Genomic DNA, 23,513 nt, shown 5'->3' on the forward strand with positions numbered 1-23,513 from the left:
CCACTTTGTCCATCACAGATCCTATGTGACTTTATCTTTGGATTTAACCCGAAATTTCAAGGTCATGATTTTTGTTTGTGGAGGGATGAACAAAGTATTTGTATGGCGAAATGTTCGAGTTACTTTCATTTTAAAAGTCATGTGATACAAATGGTGACGAAATTTTACTTTCATTCAATTCGAAACTCCTAAAATATTTCGTTCAATACATCAGTGGTTCTCCGAAGAAAATCGACGCAGTAATTTGTCCATAGTTCAGGATGTAGGGCATAGCCGGTCTGGACGCTATTGCCCCTACTAGGAATATCGAACTCCAGTTCCTCGGTCTTTCAGTCTGTAGCCCAGTCGCTATACCGACTGAGTTACCCGGGTTCACCTGAACCCAATATTCGCAGATCTAATTTAGTGGCCGAGGGCTACAGATTCTGGAGGTCCGTGGTTCAAATCTCAGCCAGAAGACATGATGTTAAGATTAGATAACACAGTTCCAGGACTGTATGATCATCCCGGCTTGGGAACCGCGGTCAGGTGCCTCTGTTTCCGCCCGCCACTCCTCCCGAACCGCAGTGTTTATTTCCTGTCTTCATTATCGATAATCGAACTAGCATTGGAGCTGCTGGATTCCAAAAGGACACGAGTGGGCCATTATATACACGCTAATCGTGGCAAACATGTGTCCAATTTGTGTTCAGCTGCAGTATAGGGAGATACACAATTTGCTGAGCAAATTTAAACTGCTGTGGTAAGTTAAATGCACATTAATACAGAGCATAGCGAGGGAACGGCATGGGCAGACGAACGAAACGGAGAGCTCAACTAAACGTGAATATCGTTGATCGAACTGTGGCACCAGTACCCCTAGGAATGCCAAGTCTCTTCCCAAGGCCACTGTAAGCATCTCGCTGGGAACTGATATCTCTTGCTGTTAATCTTGCGTCTGATTCACAAATTTTCACACAGGAGCCGGAACAGCTCAGTCGGTATAGCGACTGGCTATGGGCTGGACGACCGACGGTCGGAGTTCGAGTTCTGGTAGGGTCAACAATTTTCTCTTCTCCCCGTAGTCCTGACCGACTCTGGGGTCCACCCAACCCTCTATCCAATGGGTACCAGGGGCTATTTCCCCTGGGGTTAAGCAGCTGGGGCGTGAAACTGACCACTCACCTCCAGATAGTTCCGAGGTCAAGAAAATGTGGATATATACATCCACTCCCCCACACGCCTTCATGGCTTAGTGCTTAATTAGTTGAACACAGAGACAGCTTTACCTTACTTGTTTATCATGTGATAGATTTACACACATAATCTTTGTTCGTTTATACTCCGTGGCCTGCAGTCCGCAAGCGAACTATACCGACCGAGGGACCTCCACTTGTCTGCGAAGTTAGTGCCAACTTCAGCGGATAGAGGGTGTCGCGTGGTCAACGCAACGAATCCCCACGGCCGTTAATTTCGGTTTTCTAGACCGGAGCCGCTATTTCCTTGAAATATCTCCTCAATTATCCTCACGAGGCTGAGTGGAACCTGTTCCAGACCCACTACTTCTCAGAAAATCTGGTAGCGCCGGGAATCGAATCCGAAAGCTTTGGATCTGTAATCAGGAACTCTGACCACTAGACCACAGGGGTGGTTATTTGTTCGTTTGTATTAAAAGATAATTAAAGAATTGCATTTTCATTTACCAAGATATTTTTCATGGAGATCAGACTTTTGTTTCTTTCAGGGTGTACCAAAAACAAAAGTCTGAGAAACTTTGACGTGAACCAGGGTTGTGCAAACTTTATAGCTTAAGGTCTGAGTATGGTTTAGAAATGTTTTTCCTATCCGGACAGTAGTCAACGCAATATTATAAAACATTTTTTATGAAATTATCTTCTGAAATATGACAACGTGTTATTTGATAAATGGTTACCGATGTTTCTTAGGAATGTACAGCGTCTGTCAACAGGATAGCTTAATCTCGCTCACCCTTATACTACGAAGATGGAGGCAGTAACTTCTTTCAAAATGCAGGTGTTACAACTCAGATACACAAATGTGAGGTTTTGTGATCAATTCATTTGGCTGAGATTACGGTCCAGTGGCGCGCTTCTGAACACGGTTTCATAATCATCTAAGCAACTATCAGCATGACATGAAGCAGTACCGGTCTGGACATGTTCTTGGTTCTAATCTCGCCCGAGAGATCTGTCTTGGAGATTTTTATAGTTTGATTCCGTCCCTGAAGACAAATTCCTGGTAGAGGTCGTTTCCTTCAAAATCCTTTACAATTCACCTTTCTTGATAGTACCCGTTGAGGCTATGCTGTATAGTCTACCTACTGACAGAAAAGACACCACACAAGAAATACATGGGCATTCCGGATGTCAACATGTGTTTCCTTACTTTGCCTCCGTCCAAATTAACTCCTCAATTGTTTCAGTGGGAAGACTTAACAAGCAAAATGTCTGAATGGTGTCTGGCTGTCAAGCTGCTCCGTGAAATATAAACCTCGTAAGACGTTGTCTTGCAGAAAATAAAGCAGCTCTCTCTCTTCAGTACGTCAGTCGTATAATCGGACAATTGTCACACAGCACAACACGTGGAGTTTGCCGTTGATAAAGGGCTAGTCCCTAGAGTAACTCTGGGCGTTCTGCTTGAAGGGAAAAAATTACTGATTTTGCCGAGAGGCAAATTCTGGTTTTCTATTCCAAAGCTTCTCGCTTTACTGAATGAGGCTTTTTTACTACAATGTTTTGTGGCTCGTGGTTCGAGACTTAGCGAATGATCGATTTAAATGGAGCTGTTTCCACATAGGCACATGGCTGATTGTTCGTCCACTAACACGCGACATAAACTTTCGGCGGAAAAGGAGCCTAATTATTAGCCACTGTTTGTAGATAATCATGAAAAGATTAGATGAGAAATATTTACGCAGTTTTAATCGGAAATACTGAAAGAAAAAAGTAGTTTAGGAGACATAGGTGTGATGGGAAGGGAATTAAGTTACTTCACGACACTGCGACAACCGTGAAGTTTATATACGAGTAACATCAGATGTGGGAGGTTAAGCGTGATCGGCGAGCGCGAGAATAGTCATCTGCTGTGTTCAATATTATTTCTATCGATCGCTCTTGAGTGTTCATGACAGAGGAATATCAAGTTTTGTGTTAATATTTTGCATATTTCTTCCTTTTTCCAAATTTCACTGGGAAAGGGCAAATGACTAGCTCCCCCCCCCATAAGATTTAATGAAGGATGCATACACGGTTTTTGTAAGAAAGATAGAAGGAGACCACTAGGAAGACAAAGACGTAGGTGGATGGATAATATTAAGATGAATCTTAGAGAGATAGGATGGGATGATAAGGACTGGATTCATCTGTCTCAGGATAGCGACCAGTGCCGGGCTCTTATGGACACGGTAATGAACCTTCGGGCTTCATGAAATGTTGAAAAATTCTTGAGTAGCTGAGGGACTGGTAGCTTCATAAGACGTTTTTGGACTTAGTTTCATTTGATTCTGTGAGTACACTGTACGGTATTAATGTTGTACTTATCCAACAGATGGCAGAGTGCCGAGTTTTGGAAACATAAGTACCTCCGTCCCGAGCGATGTATGGAAATTTATACAAGTGAGGTTCGTAGCGACCGCCCCTGTGGTCTAGTGGTCAGCGTTTCTGGCTACAAATCCAGATTCCCGGCGCTACCAGATATTTTTGGAGAAGTAGTGGGTCTGGAACCGGGTCCGCTCAGCCTCGTGATGATAATTGAGGAGCTATTTGAAGCAAATAGCGGCTCCGGTCTAGAAAACCGAAACTAACGGCCGTGGGGATTCGTTGCGCTGACCACGCGACACACTCTATCCGCTAAAGTGGGCACTAAACTTCGCCGACAAGCGGCGGTCGCTCGGTCGGTATAGTTCGCTTGCGGACTACAGGCCACGGAATTTTTTTTCTTTGAGGTTCGTAGCGCAGAAGCCTGATGACAGCCAGAGATGATAAGCTGTGATGATGGTGTAGTCTGTTCATATTAAAACTCCTTTAGCGTCCTACTAAACTGTTTTATTGCTGAAGGGAAGCCTTAAATATCTCATAAGTGTCATAGAAATCCATTGGGAAGTATCTCGGTTGGAAGATCGACTCTCCTAATTTATTTTGTTGACATCTTCGGTTCTTCCAGCAAATACCTGGATCATGCCTTAAATTAGGCCATGGATGCTTCCTCCCACATCCCTTCTAGTTCATTTGGTCACAATATAATCGTTCTTCGAGACGTAGCCTGAGTTATTAAATAAGGAATTAAGGAACTTAGGAGAAAATATAGTGGCAGAGAAAGGCAGTGTTTCTTCTGCTTGTGTTCAACAAGACTTTAATTAAAATCTTATGACTGGGATTTCTGGTAAATATAGAATGTTTTTATTGTAGGGCTGGAAAAAATGTCGCCCACCCGCGCTTGAACAAGTAATGTTTTCATTTTTGTATGCAATTTTATGATTTTTCTTTTACCATTAGGCGTGGACATGTCACGTTGAACTGAGACGCTGATATTATCTCAGCTCATTCTACATCATTTATTGGAAGATAAGTTTCATTAGCTTTTCGGGACACGCGATATTCTAAGCTGACCTATGCCCACTATTATTTATTTATGTAGTAAAAAATCCTTCAAGGAATATGAGGTTTTGCTTTACTGTCTTCCGGGATGTGACACGTTGTAGATCATTAGATGTTCAGGAACGTTTCGGAAGAACTTTATGCGTCTGTAATCAGGGAGGAATGATAAAAATACATAAATATTTCTTACATAGCCGAGTGGACTGAAGAGAAAGTCTGGGTGTTGTGCTGAAGAGAGATTTTTTTTTTACTTCCTGGAAATCGTACCAAGCTTCCTCGGTCCCCGAGCAATTAGTATAGGCTTCATGCCGACTGAACCATCATGGCTCCCGGCCGGGGCGGTCCAGTAGGGACAAGAGAGTTTCTTCTCACCGTAGCGTGCAAACCGCCGCTGGGGCCCACCCAACCTCCTATACAATAGGTACCGGTTTTTCTTTTCTTGGGCGTAATGTCGTGCTTCTTAAAGCTGACCTCTCACCTCCGTCTAGTGCCAACGTTAGGAATGCATGGAGCTATACCTCATCGTCATCACCAGTGCCCGGATTTTGATGACATGTCATCTTTTTTCCTTGTATCCTATGCGATGCTCTTAAATATATAAATCTCGGATATGAGCTGCTTGTTACAGAAATGTAAATTTTATAGGTAATTTTTTGACATTTTTAGGTTTAAGGTCATTTTTTCATTTTGAGGGCAATTTTTTGGTAAATTTTTGGACTTTTAAGGGTATTTCTTGTCATTTTTGGCCATTTAAAGAATTTTTCTTCATATGTTTTCTGAAATGTGAATAACATGGAAGCGAAGTGTTCTTTATTTTCTCCTTTAGGTCATTTTTCTGGATTTTGTCGGTCATTTTATAGGTCATTTTTTAATATTTTCAGGTCGTCAAAATCCTGGCCCTGCATATTACATTTTTGGGTCATATTTTAGGTCATTTTGTCTGGATTTTTTCGGTCATTTTTTAAATATTTTCAGGTCATCAAAATCCGGGCCCTGCATATTACATTTTTGGGTCATATTTTAGGTCATTTTTCCGGATCTTTTCGGTTATTTTATAGGTCATTTTTTAAATATTATCAGGTCATCAAAATCCGGGCCCTGGTCATCACTATCATCAGCAGCAGCATATCGTCATACAGTTTACGCAGACTTTTTCAGCCCGTTACTTCCCATCCTGTCCTCCCATCGTCTTCTTGGTCGTGGAACAATCCTTCGACCTCCACGGAAAGATTCCCTGGTACCCATTCTGTAGGAGGCTATGTGGGCCTCAGAGCCGGTCTGGATGCTGTGGAGTACCTTAAAATCTTGCCCTTACCGGAAATCAAACCCCGGCTTTCGTACTTTCGAAAATTTTGAGAGTACTAAACCAAACGGGTTTTCACGAGTAGGTTTCTCTAGACCCGCATTCAGGAGATCGTCGGTTGGATTCATGCACCAGCCATCTTGACCCTCATGACAAATATCTGTTAGTCACCGACGGCTTCCTTCCAGATACTTTCTAATTCATCAGTTATCTACCGCCCTACCTTTCGACGCTATATAGTCTTTCGCTTTTGATAGACCTGTAAAATGACCCACAAAAATACCTAAGTACAGATGGATCCATACATCCACTTCCCCATACGTCTTCGTGATTTAGTTCTTAATTATTTGAGCACAGGACAACACACAAACATTCTGTTATAACAACACCGCCGGGTGCGAGTTTCATTTGTTTTAATTTCTTTTAAGGCTTTAATAGAAGCCACACAGCTAATTAATTTAGAAGTCTGATAATAAAGTGAGCGGCAATTAACTACACATTATCGATCCAATTTCAGCGGCACCCCACCCACATGACCTTCCACGCCCTGGGCTCATTAAGTTCTCTCTGGATATAGCAACAAAACACAGATACTCTTCGGATAACAGGGACAAATGAAGGCCGAGAAATGATAAATGTATTGCTGGAGATGTCTGTATAAAGGCGTGTTTTATTCATCTGTATTTGTTCTGTGTCCATATCCTCACAGTGGGATCATTTTCATTGTTCTTGTTCAGGAAATCAAAGTCCATCCACTCTACGAAACGCGATACGTCGCACATTGTGCAGCCCCCCCCCCCAAAAAAAAACTCCGTGGCCTGTAGTCCACAACACGTGGTCTGCGCAACGGTTCCCCACGGCCGTTAACCTCGGTTCTCTAGACCGGAGCCGCCATTTCCTTGAAATACCTCCTCAGTTATCCTCACGAGGCTGAGTGGCCCCCTTTCCAGACCCACTACTTCTCAGTAAATGTGGATCTGTAGCCAGGAACTCTGACCACTAGACCACAGAGGCGGTCCATTCTGCAGGAAGCCTTAAGAAAAAAGAATATGACTGGGGTTTGGTTTTGTGAATGGATTTATTGGTACCTTATGCACACCACTCGGAACTACAAGCAATTACAGCGCTATCGCTGATCTACACAGTTTATAAATCACTCCAACACACGCTAAGTTTCAGTCTTTTATAGCCTTTCCTGTTCGTTGCTTGGTAAGAGCTTTCAGTAATAAAGATTCTTCAGCTTCTGCTCTCACGCCTTTGCCTGCGGGATAATACTATTCACAACTGAACTCACTGAGTCTGAGTCTTGTATTACGACCGACGGTCAGTCGGCCAGTCTATCCATATGGGGCTTAAGACCAAATCTTTATTGCTGTCAGACAGTTGTGGGTTTGTTGATGTGGGGTGCTCCCCATATCGTTTAAAACTTCTGCTGGCTCTCGCCAGCGCAGTCATTCTTGTGTTCGAGTCTCGCGACTATATTTTACTGTCTCAGATTCGAGATTCGTGTCACAAACGCTACATCCAATTAGGATCAAAGTATATCTGTCCGTGTTCTTGTCACAAACGCAGCAACCAGCGAGGTGTTATTAAAACCTGTCCGTCTTCGTGTCACAAACGCAACAACCAGCGAGTTGGAACTAAAACCTGCCCGTGTTCATCGCCTCCTAGGGCTCGCAGGGCTACGGTGGAGGCACTCCGCCTCGCCTCCACACGGAATAGTGAACTGTAATGCCTATTGCATTAGTGTATGACAGGTTTACGAGCTACGTCATTTTTTACACACACAACAGATATTCTTCTCTTGACGGTGCTCTCAAAATCTAGTAAGTTATGCTGAATTATGAGATAAGCTGTTTGAATTTTATTGAAAATCTGTTTCTTCCTAGTAGCCTCTCTCCTTCTGTTTTTTGCCACCAATATACGCATTCTCCTTCTCATGCATGCTACATTCCTTGCCCATTTCATCTTCCTTGACTACGAGTATATCATTATAATTACATTTGGAAAAAAATTTCCACAAATTATGAAATTCCTCATTACGCAGTTTTCTATAACCTCCCATTTCTTCATTTCGTCATGGTTCAGATATTCTCCTCAGCACCCTGATTTCAAGTTCCTTAAGTCTATGATCTGTCTGCAGTGTCAGAGACCAAGTTTCATACCCATCAGACTTAATTTGTGGACGGGAAGGAAAAGGTTCTGAACTGAATGGTAGACAACATTACCCAAATTATCCTCTCTTCCGGCGTGAACATACCTTAGTATCATAGGCGGGAGGATACTATTAAAATAGTTATTAGGCAAATAGTGTGGGGGAATAGGCAGATTTGTCTGGCACAGGATAGGAACCAGTGGCAAGCTCTTGCGAACACCGCAATGAAACTTTGATTTCCATAAAATGTTAGGGCGGCCACACACCAACTGCGTCAAGACAAGCATCAAGACGTGAGACAAAAGACGCAGTCTTGCTTCGTTCGTGATTCGTCAGCATCATGACTCAGACCGGTGTGCGTCGGGTTTCATAATGTCATTCGTTTCAACTGTGCTCCTTTCTTTGCGTCATGTCGCAGACATCGTGTCTTGACTGTTACATGTCTTGACACATGCCGGTGTGCGGCCTACCTTACGGATTACATGAGTGATTCATGAACTGTTGGCTTTTCAAGGAGGGTTCATGTCCCTATAAGGGATCATTTGTCGTAGCGACATGCGGGGTTTTCGTTTAACACAGAGGGTGCTTCTTTGGCGAGGTTTGCCTATTCAAGTTATGAAGTAGCGTCTCAAGCGGTTAGTCGCTGGCTTCCCACCGCGGCGGCCCGAGTTCGATCCCGGGTCTGGTCCAGTGGGATTTGTGGTGCACAAAGTGGCGCTGTGGCAGGTTTTCTCCGAGTACTTCGGTTTCCCCTACCAATTTTCTTTCCACCAATTGTTCTGCAATCACCCTCACCTATCATCTGGGGCTGGTACAATAGGCCAGAAGTGGCCGCAGTGCAAGGGACTTAGTCCCACCCCACTAGCAATAAAAAAATATGAAGTAGCGACAGAGATGTCTTAGAGGGCATGAAGAGAAGCAGCCGTGTGCTTAAAGTAAGTGAAAGAGGTAAACGGGTGGGAATTTAGCGACTAAGTTTGCAGCACTGTCAGAGGATTAATTATAGCTACACCAGGGTTATTTGTATTATAGTCCCAAAGAGGGAAATTTCATTTCCCTTTTTATGATTCTTTTTCGCACTTCAGCCTCTACTTTGTTATTCTATTCTCACTTGCTTTGATGGCGGAATTCTTCTTTTCCCTTTGGGTGTTTTACTTTTTCTTCGTTTATACGTCTTGTCTTTTTATTTCTACGCCGCTACTTGTCAGAAACACAACACAAAAAGGGTGGAGAGGAGGAAACAGAAAGAAGACGTCAATATTCTTACCCCTTCCATTTAATTAATGGACTTCAGCATTGCTCAGGGTAAACCGCAGGAGGAAGGGAGGAGTTTGTGTTACTCTCCTCGTAAGATAGTCCACTGATTATGGACACAGTGAGTAATCAATGTGTACACAAATTAATTAGCTGAGTAATTATAACACCACATAGTCTGTTAAATGTCAATCGACGTTTCGGAAGAATATATCGCCCCCATTTTCAGAGTTGTAGTGGGAGTGAAATAAGTTTTGCATAGAATTACTGGGTTTTTGGACTTTTCCATCGTCCATTATTCTAGAAACTATAAGACACAACGTTTCGGAAAGCGGATCTGTTTCCGTCTTCAGGTGAGTCAGTGTCTTCCTCCTTTCATCTGACAACCGAAACAGATCAAGTTTCCGAAACGTTATGTCTTCTTTTTTCTATAAAATGTCTAAGAACCTAGTAATTCTGAGTGTTATACACCATCGTCAGAACCCTTTTTGAATCTACTTAAGAGCTTTGTTTGCTACTGTTTCAAGCTGTTTTCCTACTTGGCTTATTCATGGATCCTGAAATTGAAGGCAATATTCTTCTCCGAAACGTCGGCTGACTTCCAACGGACTACACAACGATTTATCCCAGATAATAGAACTCTTCATGACCATCGCTATGAGAACCGAAAATCGTAACAAATGATAGTCATCAAGAAAGTAGTCTTTCGGAGAAACGTCGGTTAACACCACATCTACACGGTGCCACATCCCAGAAGACTGCTTTCTTCAAGGTCACCGCAGTGATAACCTCTAATGTTACAATTCAGTCATCAGTTTTTAAATTTTATTTTTGTGTTCCTCTCGCTCCCACTTCGGAGCATAGGGCTGATTTCTCAGTTCCGTAATCATTTTCACAGACGGAAGGACTCCTTGAACGGGTGATCAGCTTGACCCAAGGCCTCTACCTAAACACAGGACAACACAAACACAGAATGAACACATACACCAAACATCCATGCCTTGAGTGGGATTCGAACCCACGAGCCCGGATTTCGAACGATCGAAGACAGTGCATGCCTTAGACCGCTCGGCTACCGTGACCATCAGTTTTTAAATCAAACTAATTGTTTTTCTTCATTTTCTTGTTCGTCTGAAGACTGACATACGAGTACAAAACGAACGACTAGATTTTCCAACAGGTGACACCGAACAGGTTCGCTCAAGCTGTAAAGTTTTCGCAAGCTTTTGACTCGTATTCGGAAGTACTCTGTTCGAATCTGGACATTAATATCATACGATTCTGTCTTATGTTTTAAATGGTTTCCCTGACTTCCTCCAGCAGATGTTAGGATAGTACCTCTAACTTATCCGGAGCCGCTTACTTCAGAACCCTGTCCATATCATCATTCACCTGTCATCAGTCCATTCAGCGTTGTCTAGCTACCGAAAGTGTTGTTGATCATAAATCATCAGGGTTTGAAGATCAAGGCGTCAGATTCTTGTTTGGTTTAGTATTTAGTCCTGAAGATAGAGGTTGCAAGTTCTTGCGAAACGTCAGTCGACATTTGCCAGACTTTACTGTGTTACATCCCGTAACATCTCATTCTGTGACTGCCTCTATTGGCAGAATTGCTGTTATGATCGCATCTGGCACCACAACACCCCTGAGCCTGTGTTGTAGTGTATATAAGTGCACGGCAGATGTCTCTGGGGGTCTGGAACGTAGTGTATTGTGTTCCGACCCTCTTTCCGGATAGCACTCCTTGTGCGAATTCAATTGTGATTCTGTTCAATTCCAAGAACGATATACACAATTTATTTTCTGTGGGGGTGGGGGGGTTGGTGATTGCTGTAGGGAATGTCAGGTGGAGGACACAAGATGTAGGGATAACCAGCCAGATATAGTATTTTAGCGCGTGTAAGCTGTTGGTGTTCAGTGACGGCGAGATGGGTAAATATACCAGAGCAGTTTCTAGGCAACGGCTCCGTAAACACGTTCACACATGTCAACAGTATTCGAGATTTCGCTAGACAACCGTCAATGACAACAGTAAATTGTTAGAAAAGATGTTTTATCTTCGGTCCGTGTGAAGTGGTTACAAGGAAGACAGTTATACGCGATCCAGTCATGAAACTAGACTCGATCAGTTCACGCCTGCGCGGTAATGAATACGAAAGCATAAACTGGAGCCACTGTTGTGTTCTTTCCGCCTTGAATTTATGCGTCAAGCGATAGCAGACTGGCTCTGCAGGGTGTGGAGGCGGGTTCGAATACCTCCACCGTAGCCCAGCGAGTCCTGAAAGCCGACGAAAAGGGAGCCCATTGCCTGGGCGTATAACCGGGTCACCCTATTCGTGGGGGATATAAATACGGGGACCTGGTCGCCAGGTTTGGGAGTCTCGAAGCTGACACAGTACAATGTGAGCATGATTCATGCTGGAAAGGGACCTGGAATGAATGTGCTGGCGAAGACCAGCAGCAATTGTAAACGACAGACACATCTTGCATGTTACATAAGGACTATGACCGCTAGTATACAATTGAAAAAAAAAACTAGCCGTGATCCTTAAGGGGCTTGGCGCCAGTCGTAAAGTAACTCTGCCTCTGACTCTGACTCTTCGACAATCCAGTCAGATGGGAAGCAGTTTCATACTGGAATCGGCAAAGGAAGCACCAGATCGCTGGAAGATGAAGATTCTCCATTGTTAGAAGTCATTGTCAGGTAACGGTTAGTGAAGACACAGAAGCCTGGAAAAAGGCTTAGCAGGTACTGTGGTAATTTGTGAATTGTGGAAATTAGAAGTTGCGCTGTAATTACTTGTAGTTTCGAGTGGGGTGGTATATATAAGTGGCCAAATCCTAACCCCTTCTATAGTTACACGAGTAGGGATACGGACAGAGACTTGAAGCTGGCCACTCACCTCAAACACCCTCAATCCGTGTTCTTGTGTCTGCACACGTACAGTTGCACTTCTTCTCTTCAGAACCGTAGCTAGTGGGGTGGGACTAAGTCCCTTGTACTGCGGTCACCTCTGGCCTATAGTACCAGCCCCAGATGATAGGTGAGGGTGATTGTGGAGCAATTGGTGGAATGAAGATTGGCAGGGGAAACCGAAGTACTCGGAGAAAACCTGCCCCAGCGCCACTTTGTCCACCACAAATGCCACTTGACCTGACCCGGGATCGAACGCGGGTTGCCGCGGTGGGAAGCCAGCGACTAACCGCTTGAGCTATGGCGCGGCCTGATACAACACTAAGTTATGGGAATCATGCCTGATTGCTCTCGGCGACCTCGTGTGGTCATGGACGCCGTCGTTAGGTGTCACATTGCAGACTTACCTCCATTTTTTCCGGTATTTCACTTCTTCTCTCTTCCTTTTAGGTAGCACTGTTGTTTTATTACACTTTTATTTTGCTTACAGCCAAGCCGTTCGGTAACTAACCCCCACAGTAGCTAATAATAGCGAGCTGCTCCATCATATACGTGTGAACTTATAGAGTAACCATGGCAACTGCAGCTTAAGTTACCATTAGCCCGTGATTCTTTTGTTTATTGCAAAGCTTTTTCGGTGACCGCCAACGGCGTAGTCAATAACACGGCCACGTATTTCCCCTCCCATTTAGTACCCTGCTAAATTTCCATGGAGAAAGCTGCGTAGGACATCATCATCATTATTATTAATAGGGGGCACTCGGTATCGTACTTGGTTGAGGCATTACGCTACAAACCGGAAGGTCGCAGGTTCGAGTCCCGATTAGGTGGATGTTTTCAATTTACCTAATTATTTCAGCCGCAATATGGCCCTGGGGTCGACTGAGCCTCTAACAGAAATGAATACTGTGAATTTTCCTGGGGAGTAAAGGGCGGCCGGCGCGTAAGGCTGACAGCCTCACCGTCATCTGTGAGGCAGTTGTCTAGAGAAAATGTTGGAGCCTCGGCGTCTCACAACCCTATGGGCCTCCACAGCCTGTTACACGGATAGCTTTATTATTATTATTATTATTATTATTATTATTATTTGTGTTGTTCCAGCGACGTTTCTCTAAGCAGAAATAAATATTTGAAGAGGAAAAGTAAAAGTAAAGCAATCCCTGTAACAGGCCGTGAAGGCACATAAGGTTGTGAGACGTCGACTGACTGGTGTCTGCTTTTACCGGTTCTCACGGTCTCTTCGCTTGCAGATTTCTTATATTTTTTCTTCTACCCTGAAGATGGAGGCGATACGTTACTCCGAAACGTCGGTTAANAGGCAGTTGTCTAGAGAAAATGTTGGAGCCTCGGCGTCTCACAACCCTATGGGCCTCCACAGCCTGTTACACGGATAGCTTTATTATTATTATTATTATTATTATTATTATTTGTGTTGTTCCAGCGACGTTTCTCTAAGCAGAAATAAATATTTGAAGAGGAAAAGTAAAAGTAAAGCAATCCCTGTAACAGGCCGTGAAGGCACATAAGGTTGTGAGACGTCGACTGACTGGTGTCTGCTTTTACCGGTTCTCACGGTCTCTTCGCTTGCAGATTTCTTATATTTTTTCTTCTACCCTGAAGATGGAGGCGATACGTTACTCCGAAACGTCGGTTAACACCACATATACACGGTGCCAAATCCCAGAAGACTGCTTTCTTCACAATTCGTGTTATACGAGACATCTTGAAATCCAGACCGAAGTAAAGGAAATACGCTGAAAGGAAGGGAAAGAAAATGCAAAGTGGTTAAAGAAGAAAAATTCACTCAGTTTCGCCTTTTATCCTCTTTACACAGATCCATCCATTTCCATCCGGACTCCTGTTTTAACTCCTTTAAAAAAGTTGTGTCATTTGGGAGACATTTGTCTCTCTTCACATCTTTCATTCTCTTCTTTATGCGGTCTCTTACAGTTTCTCCTTTTATGCTTCTTTTCTCTTTCCTTGAACTGAATGACATTATTCCTCTTGACTATAGATTCTATTCAAACCTTTTAAAAATTAATTTAAGACCCTCTTGAAAGCAATAACTGGATCCAGTTGCTGAACTGCGTGCTGTGCTGCTATTGGCTGTTCAGTCAGAGAGAAATATTTGTTCCTTTCTGAGATTCTTCATTCATAATACTTCATTTGCAGAAGATACAAAGTATATATAGTCACAGGTCTGTCTGAATGTCTAACATATGTAACGCTTTGCCTCTCTTTCCCATTTTCTGTTCTGTACAAAGAGCGAATAATCTATAGTCACTGTTCTTTGTGGAACTGAGAAAGAATTGGGTGAAAATAGTCCAGCTAGGGCTTCGGCACTTAATAAATTATCTGCCATTTTCAGTACTTTCAGGCTCAAAAATAACAGCAATAATTCAGTTCAAGTCTTTATTATTTATGTGTCGAGTCACAGCACAGTGTGGATAATGGTAATCACATTATGGACAAACACAACATAAAGACAGCGGCCATTTCCTGCTAGTGCTGAGGTCAAGAAAATGTGGATCTATACATCCACTCCTCCATACGCTTTCATGGACTAGTGTTTACCTAGTTAAGCACAGGGATAACTGTACCTTTACCCTTAAAAACAAAAGCAACATAATAATTCGATTTTGGTGCTAACTCAGTTCCTCCTCTCAAATACCACGGTAACACCTGAAATCAGGCTATGGCCTCTACCATCTACAACGTATCCACTCATTGTTTATTAATTGACCGCCTCTTTGGCCTAGTGGTCAGAGTTCCTGGCTACAGATCCAGAGGTCTCGGGTTCTATTCCCAGCGCTACCAGATTTTCTGAGAAGTAGTTGGTCTGGAAACGGGTCGACTCAGCCTCGTGAGGATAATTGATGAATTATTTCAAGGGAACAGCGGCTCCGGTCTAGAAAACCGAAATTAACGCCATGGGGATCAGTTGCGCTGACCACGCGACACCCTCTATCCGCTAGAGTTGGCAGTAACTTCGCCGAAAAGCGGCGGTCGCTCGGTCGGTATAGTTCGCTTGCAGTCTAAAACCACGGATGTAAGTAAGATTTGAAGTTTTCACGGAGATGAGTATGAAGAAAGTCGTCTTCAGGGATGTGGCGCCGTGTAGAAATCGTGTTAACTGACGTTTCGGAGGAACATCGCCTTCCATCTTCAGGGTAGAAGACAAGAAGAAATCCGCCAGCGAACCAGCAGAGCAGGTGCCACGGAGTTTGTACTGCCTTGTTACTCTGTGTAACTTTAGTAGTTGGAAGCATCGTTAAATCAATCGAGAATAAATACAATTCGCACTTCTTGCAAACAGATACAAAAGAAGATTCGAACTTTTCGGGGATAAAGTAAAGTTGTCCCTGTGCTTACGTAGTTAAACGCTACGCCATGAAGGCGTATGGGGAAGTGGATTTATAGATCCACGTTTTCTTGACCGCGGCACTAACTGGATGTGAGTTGTCAGCTTCACGCCCAGGCCGCTTTAACCCCGGTGAAAGAGCCCCCGCTACCCATTGGATATTAGGCTTGGTGGGCCCCAGAGCCGGTCTGGACAACGTGGACAAAAAATTCTTGGCCCTACCCGGACTCGAACTCCGACACCTCGGTCGTGGAGCCCGTAACCAGTCGCTATACCGACTGAGCTATCCCGGTTGAACATTTTGGGGGTTGTGCAAGTAATGGTAGTTGCAGGCAGGAAATGACCCTTTCTTTTTTCTTTTCTTACGAATAAACTTGTTATAGGTCCTAAAGAGCGCGGCATTAAAAGCCTTCTTTTAGAAAAAGTAGAAAGCTTTTGGTGTTTTGGGGGCTTTTATTGGGCCATTTTGTTTCCCTTGCGTATTTTATTGCCGATCTTGGCGGCTGAAACCCAGGAGCTTGTATGATGGGGCATTGGCTGCCGAGCGGGTGTATGACCTTAACATGGGTCAGCTTAGTTTCTGTTCTGTACAGGGAGCTGAAGATACAGCGCACACGAGCCAAAGTATCGCCATGTGCGGAATGATTTTACGAGCGGCTGATTTTAACTACCCTTTATGGGGGATGAGACGTGGTAGCTCAGGCAGTGCAGCGACTAGGCTATAGGATTAATGACTGAGTAATCGAGTTCGATTCCTGTCAGGACAAATGGGTTTTTCTTTTCTGCATAGCGCCCATACCGTTTATTGGGTCTGGATAATGGGTACCGGGGGGTTTTCCCTTAGGGTAAAGGGACAGAACCTTGTAACTGAACACTCGCCTCCATCTTCTGTCAAAGTTAAGTTTGATGGAACTACGACTCCACTGCCCCTTACCTCTTTATTGCGTAGTGCTTAATTACTGAAGCAAAGTGATAGTTTTACTTTCTACTCTAAATTTCTTTTGAAAAATGATTTCTGCTTCTTTTTGCCCATATTGTGACCATTGTGAACATATTATGCAAAAATTTAAATAGGTTAAACTCATATAAGGAGCACGCGGTAGCATAGTTGGTTAAGGCACTATGCTACAAACCGAAAGGTCGCGGTTTCTATTCCCGATGAGGTCATTAGATTTTTCAATTGACCTAATCCTTCCAGCCGCATTATGGCCCTGGGGTCGACTCAGCCTCTAACAGAAATGAGTACCGGGAATCTTCCTGGGGGGTAAAGGTCGCCCGGTGATTAAGGCTGACAACCCCACCGCTATTTGTGAGCGATTATCTAGAAAATGTGGGAGCCTCGACGTCTCACAACCCTATGGGCCTCCACAGCCTGCTACGAGGATTATAAAATAAAATCTTCAAAGCATTAGGATACCAGTGACGGTTTCTTCACATTGTCTTGAAATTTTTTGTTATTTTGTGAAAGTTTTGAGAATTTTCTTTTTAACTGTAGTATGAGGGGACCATCGAATTTCTGGTCACTTTGTGTTGCACTTATGCTTACGCAAACACTGCCTATCATAACAGCGAATGATAGTGTTTAATATACAGCATATCAAATTTTCAACTTTTCATTAACATGAAAGGAATGCGTTACTTTTGACAAAATCGGGTGGGCTTGCATGACCGGATTTACTGTTTCTTTGGGGAGGGGGCCCTGGGTCAAAATATGTAATTCCTATCAGTAACAACAAATTCAGGTTATTGCAATATTTTCTATGTTCTCATTTTTTTAAAATAACTAAAAAATTAACTGTTCTTGATTTTAGAGAAACAGATGTCTCAGTAAAACCTGTGGACTCTATTTCTGTTTTTTTGGAGGTCCTGGGGCCACTTCCCCTATCCCTGATCATGAAAGCGACACAAAACTGTAACTCGTACACTTGTTGTTTATTTGTTATGAAAGGAAGCAGATCTCATTTTGTTAGTTCTCGTTCGGAGTTGTAGAAGAAGATCATGTGTGAACCGACGTTTCGGAATAAAATATCGCCTCTATCTTCAGGGTATAAAAATCTGCGAGCGGGGAATCAGCTTGAGCAGGTGGCTACAGACTAAACCACCAGTCGGAGATGGATTTTTCTACCCTGAAGATGTAGGCGATACGTTCCTCCGAAACGTCAATTCACACAAAATATACAGGGCACCACATCCCAGAAGACGGCATGCTTCATAGTCACCGCCGTGGAAACCTCAGATATTACGGAGGCATATAGGAATTTGTTTTTCCCTTTCCTGCTTTAAGAGACAGAATGGCTTGCTCTGGTTTCGGCAATATCGGTTTCGGCAATATCATAGAATCAGGCAGAGCCAGTTTCAGGAGAGTAAGATTATTAGAACAGAGACTGGGCAGTCTTCAGTTTACGAATCTTCATTGTTTCCTCTTTCCAGGTTTCCGGAAGATGCAGTTTTAAACTTGTGCTGTGCTCATTATACTGGGCGCCATTTGGAATGATGGAGAATTTCTGGATATATCTGCTTCTAGCAATTGGTAAGTGAAATTAATATCTACACGTGCCCGCAAAACGAAATCATAATGATGCTGCGTGAGATTATTGGAAGACTGCAGTGATAGAGCAATACACAGGCTGGTCTTATGTAGCACTGATTTTCTCCGTACTTGGATTTAATAACAGTGGTATCTCTGTCGTCAGATTTTTTATTTTTTATTTTTGTTTATTTTATTTTACAGTCTACTCAATATACATAAATAGAGTAATTAGTAAAAGGGATGGGTGTGTGTAATATTGAAGCATCCTCCAATGATTCTCTGGTGCTTATCTAATGAGATCCTCTGGCCACATTCTATTTAGTCTTCTTTCTATTGCTGGTTGGTTTAAGAGGTTTCTTATTGGTTGGTTGTTGTTTTGAGTGGTCCGGTTTTTGTGTTTCTTCGCGTGGGCTCTGATGACTTCTGTTACATATGCTATGCTTAGATCATTGTGTAAGGTAGCGTTTGGTACGTACCAGGGAGCATTAACTAGTTCTCTTAGTGTTTTGGATTGGAACGTTTGGAGAATATTTGTATCGGAAGGTTCCCTGCATCCCCATAATTCTATCCCGTAGGTCCAAACTGGTTTGATTGTCGTTTTGTATAGGATTATTTTGTTTTCAAGAGATAGCTGTGATTTTTTGTCGATTAGCCAATTCATATTTATGGTTTTGAGCTCTAGTTGTCTTCTCTTAGCTTTTATATTGTTCTCCACGTTAGTTGTTGTCAGATGAAGCCGTTTTTATTACGAAATATTTGTTTAGAAGTCTTCTTGAGATATGTATTTTATATTTTTTTAATAATGGGTGTTATGATTTCGCCAAGTATAATCAGAATGATCAAATCAAGGAGGATGAGATTGGTAGGGCATGCAGCACGACTGGGGACTAAGAGGAATGTATGTAGGATTTAGGTGGGAAAGTTAAAAGGAACGAGACCAATGTGAAAACCTAGAATAAGCTGGGTTGATAATATAAAATTTGGAACTTCGGGAAATTAGATGGGGTGATATGGACTGGATTGATCTGGCTCAGGATAGGGACAAGTGGAGGGCTCTTGTGAACACGGCAATGAACCTTCGGGTTGCAAAAATTGTTGGAAAGTTCTACAGTAGGTACACAATTGGCGGCTTCTCAAGAAGGGTTCAGCTCCATGGAGTAAGTTAGCCAAGAGTTGGACCTAACGGCTTCGGGTTTCATACATGGCTTGATGGCAGATTACTTCAGATTACTAAAAGTTAATCGAGAAAATATAAATTTGCTATTGACGAAAGCCTACGACGGAGAGATATAAAAAGGGGGGGAGCGCAATATCCAGATACTAATAGAATGCATTCTGCCGGATTCTCAAAGCTTTAACGATGAGATGCTCTCATGCAAGAAAAATACATAGATCAGAATGGGAAGATTTTTTTTTTATTTCTCGAAGATTTATTTTGAGTTTATTCTACGTTTCAGGTTTATCCTTATATCTTTGATCCTTTATTATTTTGATTATTAAGAAAATATATTTGTAAATAGTTTAAATATATTTGAATAGATTTTTCGCAGAAAATGAAATTTTTAACTTATAATTTGCTCTTCTTTTTCCCTCTGTTTCCGAATGTGTATAACAAAGTACACTTTGTTTCTGTTTTTGTAAAATTAACCTGATAATTTACTCAAAAAAACCACAAAAGTTTTGAACTGAGCGACAGGAGATAACAGTTTTTCCATTTTCATTCCCCACTACCCTAAAAAAATATTGGAAATTAATTTTCTCTTGATGTTAGCCTTATATGTGCTTAAGTTTCTGGAAGGAATAAATTTTCTGACAAAAAACGCAGTAAGAAAAAAGTTTCCCCCTCTGAAGCTCTGCTTCCAGTTAATTGTTACCCTTTCCGTCCCACCGACTCAAGTGGGTTATATACGTCTGTATAAAGTTTAGTGTTCCTTGATCTGCGGAGTGGGACCCCTAGATTATCAGCCATTTTTTTTTTGTCATTCAGAAACCGTCTTGCTTGTTCAAGGTCTCCTATATCCCATTACATCGCGGTCCAATTCAATTGCTTTTCTCTTCCCCCCCCCCACACTAGCGTGACATCAGCCTTCCCCATGCGTAGATCACTTTTCAGTTTTCAGATCTGTAGACCACCTAGACAGTTTATTGTTATTTGAAAAAATCTAAAGAAGGTGAATTGTTGTTGTTATTGTTATTGGAGAGGGTGGGTTTCCCCATGCACTTAGACCAAATATTGGTCCATTGTGCGTCCCCCTGTGATATTCTACCAGTCTCTATTCCCTACCGGTACTGGTCCGTGCCATCAGTCCCGACTCAGCCAGCGAGTTCGGCCTCTACTGGCTCAGCGGTATCTCGATGCTTCCCCCATCTACCAGAGGCGTTAGAGACTACTGTTGGGCGGGAAGTGTCCTGAATTTGGCTCAGAGGTCCCCTTGGGACATGAGGTGGGAACGTTACCCCTAGACTACGGAGGCCGCTAAGAAGGTGAATTATTAATAAGCGAAGTGATGGACGTTTAGTGGGATATGAAGAATTGTCCAGGATACTTTCTAATTATGCATGATATTTGTCTCTCTCTATGGATCTACAGACCTTTGTTGGGCAGATCAGAACGTCGCGAGGCCTTACCTAATCAGGACAACACAAACACGGAATAAACGAACACAGACATCCATGCTTCTAGTTAGATTCGAACCAAATGTTCTAGCGGGCGACCACTGTGAACGGCTATGCGTGATATGGGAAGAAATATTTCATGCAGTAACACGTATTTCAGAAATGAAAGGGCGTTTCCACCATTGTCTTATTTTTATTTTGTTTTCGATGTAGAAGTACAGGTAAAATTGTTGCTGTTCTTAACTAATTAAGCACTACTCCATGAAGGCACTTGTTGGAGGTGAGTGGTAAGGTCCACGGCCTGGCTGCTTTACTCCCGCTGAAAGAACTCCCATTGGATAGGAGGCTGTGTGAACTCCAGAGCCGGTCTGGACGACGTGGAAATGAGAAAATTCTTGACCCTGCCGGGGCTGTAACTCGGACCTCTCTGTCGTCTAGCTCGTAACTAGTCGCTATCCCGGCTCCAAACAACTTTATGTCTGAAGAAAGCAGTCTTCTGGGATTTGGCGCCGTGTATATGTGGTGTTAACCGACGTTTCGGAGGAACGTATCGCCCCCATCTTCAGGGTTGAAGAAAAAGTATAGGTAAATCTGCAAGCGACAACACCGTGAGACACGGTAAAGCAGACTGAAGAGGATACCGTTAGAGCAGAGAGGGNTGTGACAGGAAATGAACGGAATTAAGAAGCGAAACATTAATCCAAGGGACCGAAGCATAACTTCACTTCGTGTCCATCATTTTAGCGTTCACCCACGGACGTGGCCTTACGTCAAGGAAGACTTACACAGATTATCTCGTTGCGTTTCGTATCGGAAATAATTCCAGTACCATTTTAGTGGGAAACCAATGTCAGCCTGCGAGAAACGTTTCCTGTCTGCAAATGCACGTGAGGCATTCTTCAGAAATGTGGCCGGGGAGTCCGGTGCGCATATGCCGCACGTCATGAAGCGGGTTATCATCTCTAGTTTATCAGTATTTTGTGTACCGCGGGTTGTGTGTGATGACAGGGGGCCTGACGTATATAATAATAGCTGTGTAACCCGTCGCGCGAAGCAAATTAGCATAAATTCAATTTGTACGTAGATTAGAATCATCACGTGTTCTGGCATAGGAACACCGACCCTTCCCCGGGACTGGTATTCGAAGTGTGGTTGTCAGAGCACTACTCCCACAGGGTGTGGGGGGGGGGGGGCTGATTGAAATATTGTAAGTCATTCAGAATAAAACAGAGATTAATTTTCAAGCTGATGAATTTATAAAGGGGACTGACCAAGAAGTTTATTCCTATATCAAATAATGCACAATACTCCAGCATGCAGAAATGTATTAACTCCTAGAAATTAACTGATAAACGAATTCTAATTTCTGGGATATAGGGCCTTGTAGTTCTTTGAAAGTCCACCCGACTTTTCGGAGGAATATGTCGACACCATATTAAGAGACTTAGAATAGCCGAGCAAGAAAACAGACTCTGGCTGCTACCTCCTTTACCCTGGTTTATTTCTTTTGCTTATTCTTCGATCTGGGGGCACACGGTAGCGTAGTTGATTGAGACACTATGATACAAACCTGAAGGTCGCGGGTTCGAGTCCCGATGAGATGGATCCTTTGAGCCGTACTGTGGTCCTGGGGTCGATTCATCCTCTATCAGGAATAAGTACCAGGAATCTTCCTGGAGGTAAAGGGCAGCCGGCGCGTAAGGCTGACAATCTCACCGCCGTCAGTGAACCGATTATCTAGAGAAAATGTGGGAACCTCGACGTCTCACAACCCTGTGGGCCTTCACGGCTTGTTACAGCGATAGCTTTATCTTTTTATTCTTCGATCCTGGCAGCGACATGTTTATTCCGAAACGTCAGTTGACCTTAAACGGACTATACGGTGTTGTATCCCAGAGAAGGAAAACCTTTACAACCTCTGCTGTCGAAACGTCAGTACCTACCAAACTGGTACAAAATGTTCTGAAATGCGGCGCTATGTCGTCTTGTACACCATGCTGACATCTGGAGACAGACGTTGCTATGAGGATCTTAACTGGAAAGAAATCATACGCTTTGTACGTAACGACCAAAACATGGATACTGCCGTATTCGTGTCAGTACGTTTATCTGAAATTCCCTTATGTTCCCTTCAGTGTCCTTGTCGAAGTAGTTATAGGACAGAAATTAAATTAGTGGAAATGATTGGCAGAAATTTCAGTGTAGTTTTATTCCTTTTTTATTTATATTTTATTCATTAAAATAACTTATATATTTTTTCTGGGTATATTTCTTTTTCCCGCATTGTCACTTGCTGTATATCGCCTCTTGTGTAATGCCGGCCTGAATATGCAGTCTACACGCAGTGAATATGATAACCGGAGTGGAAATGCCCACGCTTGCATGTTTCACCCACTCCCGTCAACTGAGCTAACACTCTGCTCTCATACATTCATTAAACTACACCATCATATTTGATGGGAAAATATAGAGTGTTATAAAAGTTTTTGACAATGAAAGGGATTTAAAATCCGACGTTGTATAGAATACATTTTCTGCATGGTAAAAACCAATACGAACTCTCTGTCTGTACGACTTATCGTCGTTTGCTGGTTTATAAATATTGTGGCATATAAACCCATTGCTAATAAGTCACTCTGTAAACAGCGGCCCTTGCTAGGTAACGCCCGCAACATGCGCGCAATAATATAATAATAGTGTTTTCTATGTTGTCCGCGCCGCGACAATTGCTATGAAACAGAGCGGTTGACACGCTTCTACAACAATATAGGGAATATGTTTTCTG

At 43.0% G+C, this 23,513-nt stretch overlaps 1 protein-coding gene across 5 annotated transcripts in view; it reads left to right on the forward strand.

Annotated features, from left to right (window-relative positions):
• LOC111872391 (Down syndrome cell adhesion molecule-like protein Dscam2) overlaps nt 1–23,513 on the forward strand; it is a 398,391-nt gene that overhangs the window by 76,884 nt on the left and 297,994 nt on the right. For all 5 annotated transcript variants that reach the window (XM_033754685.1, XM_033754683.1, XM_033754684.1 and 2 more), the window contains exon 2: nt 18,013–18,112. In XM_033754685.1, coding sequence (XP_033610576.1) covers nt 18,073–18,112 — 40 coding nt within the window. In that variant the 5' untranslated portion in view covers nt 18,013–18,072. The remainder of the gene's footprint in view (nt 1–18,012; nt 18,113–23,513) is intronic.

The sequence above is a fragment of the Cryptotermes secundus genome, unplaced genomic scaffold (genome assembly GCF_002891405.2).
Source record: "Cryptotermes secundus unplaced genomic scaffold, Csec_1.0 scaffold247, whole genome shotgun sequence".
Classification (NCBI taxonomy): Eukaryota; Metazoa; Arthropoda; class Insecta; order Blattodea; family Kalotermitidae; genus Cryptotermes; species Cryptotermes secundus.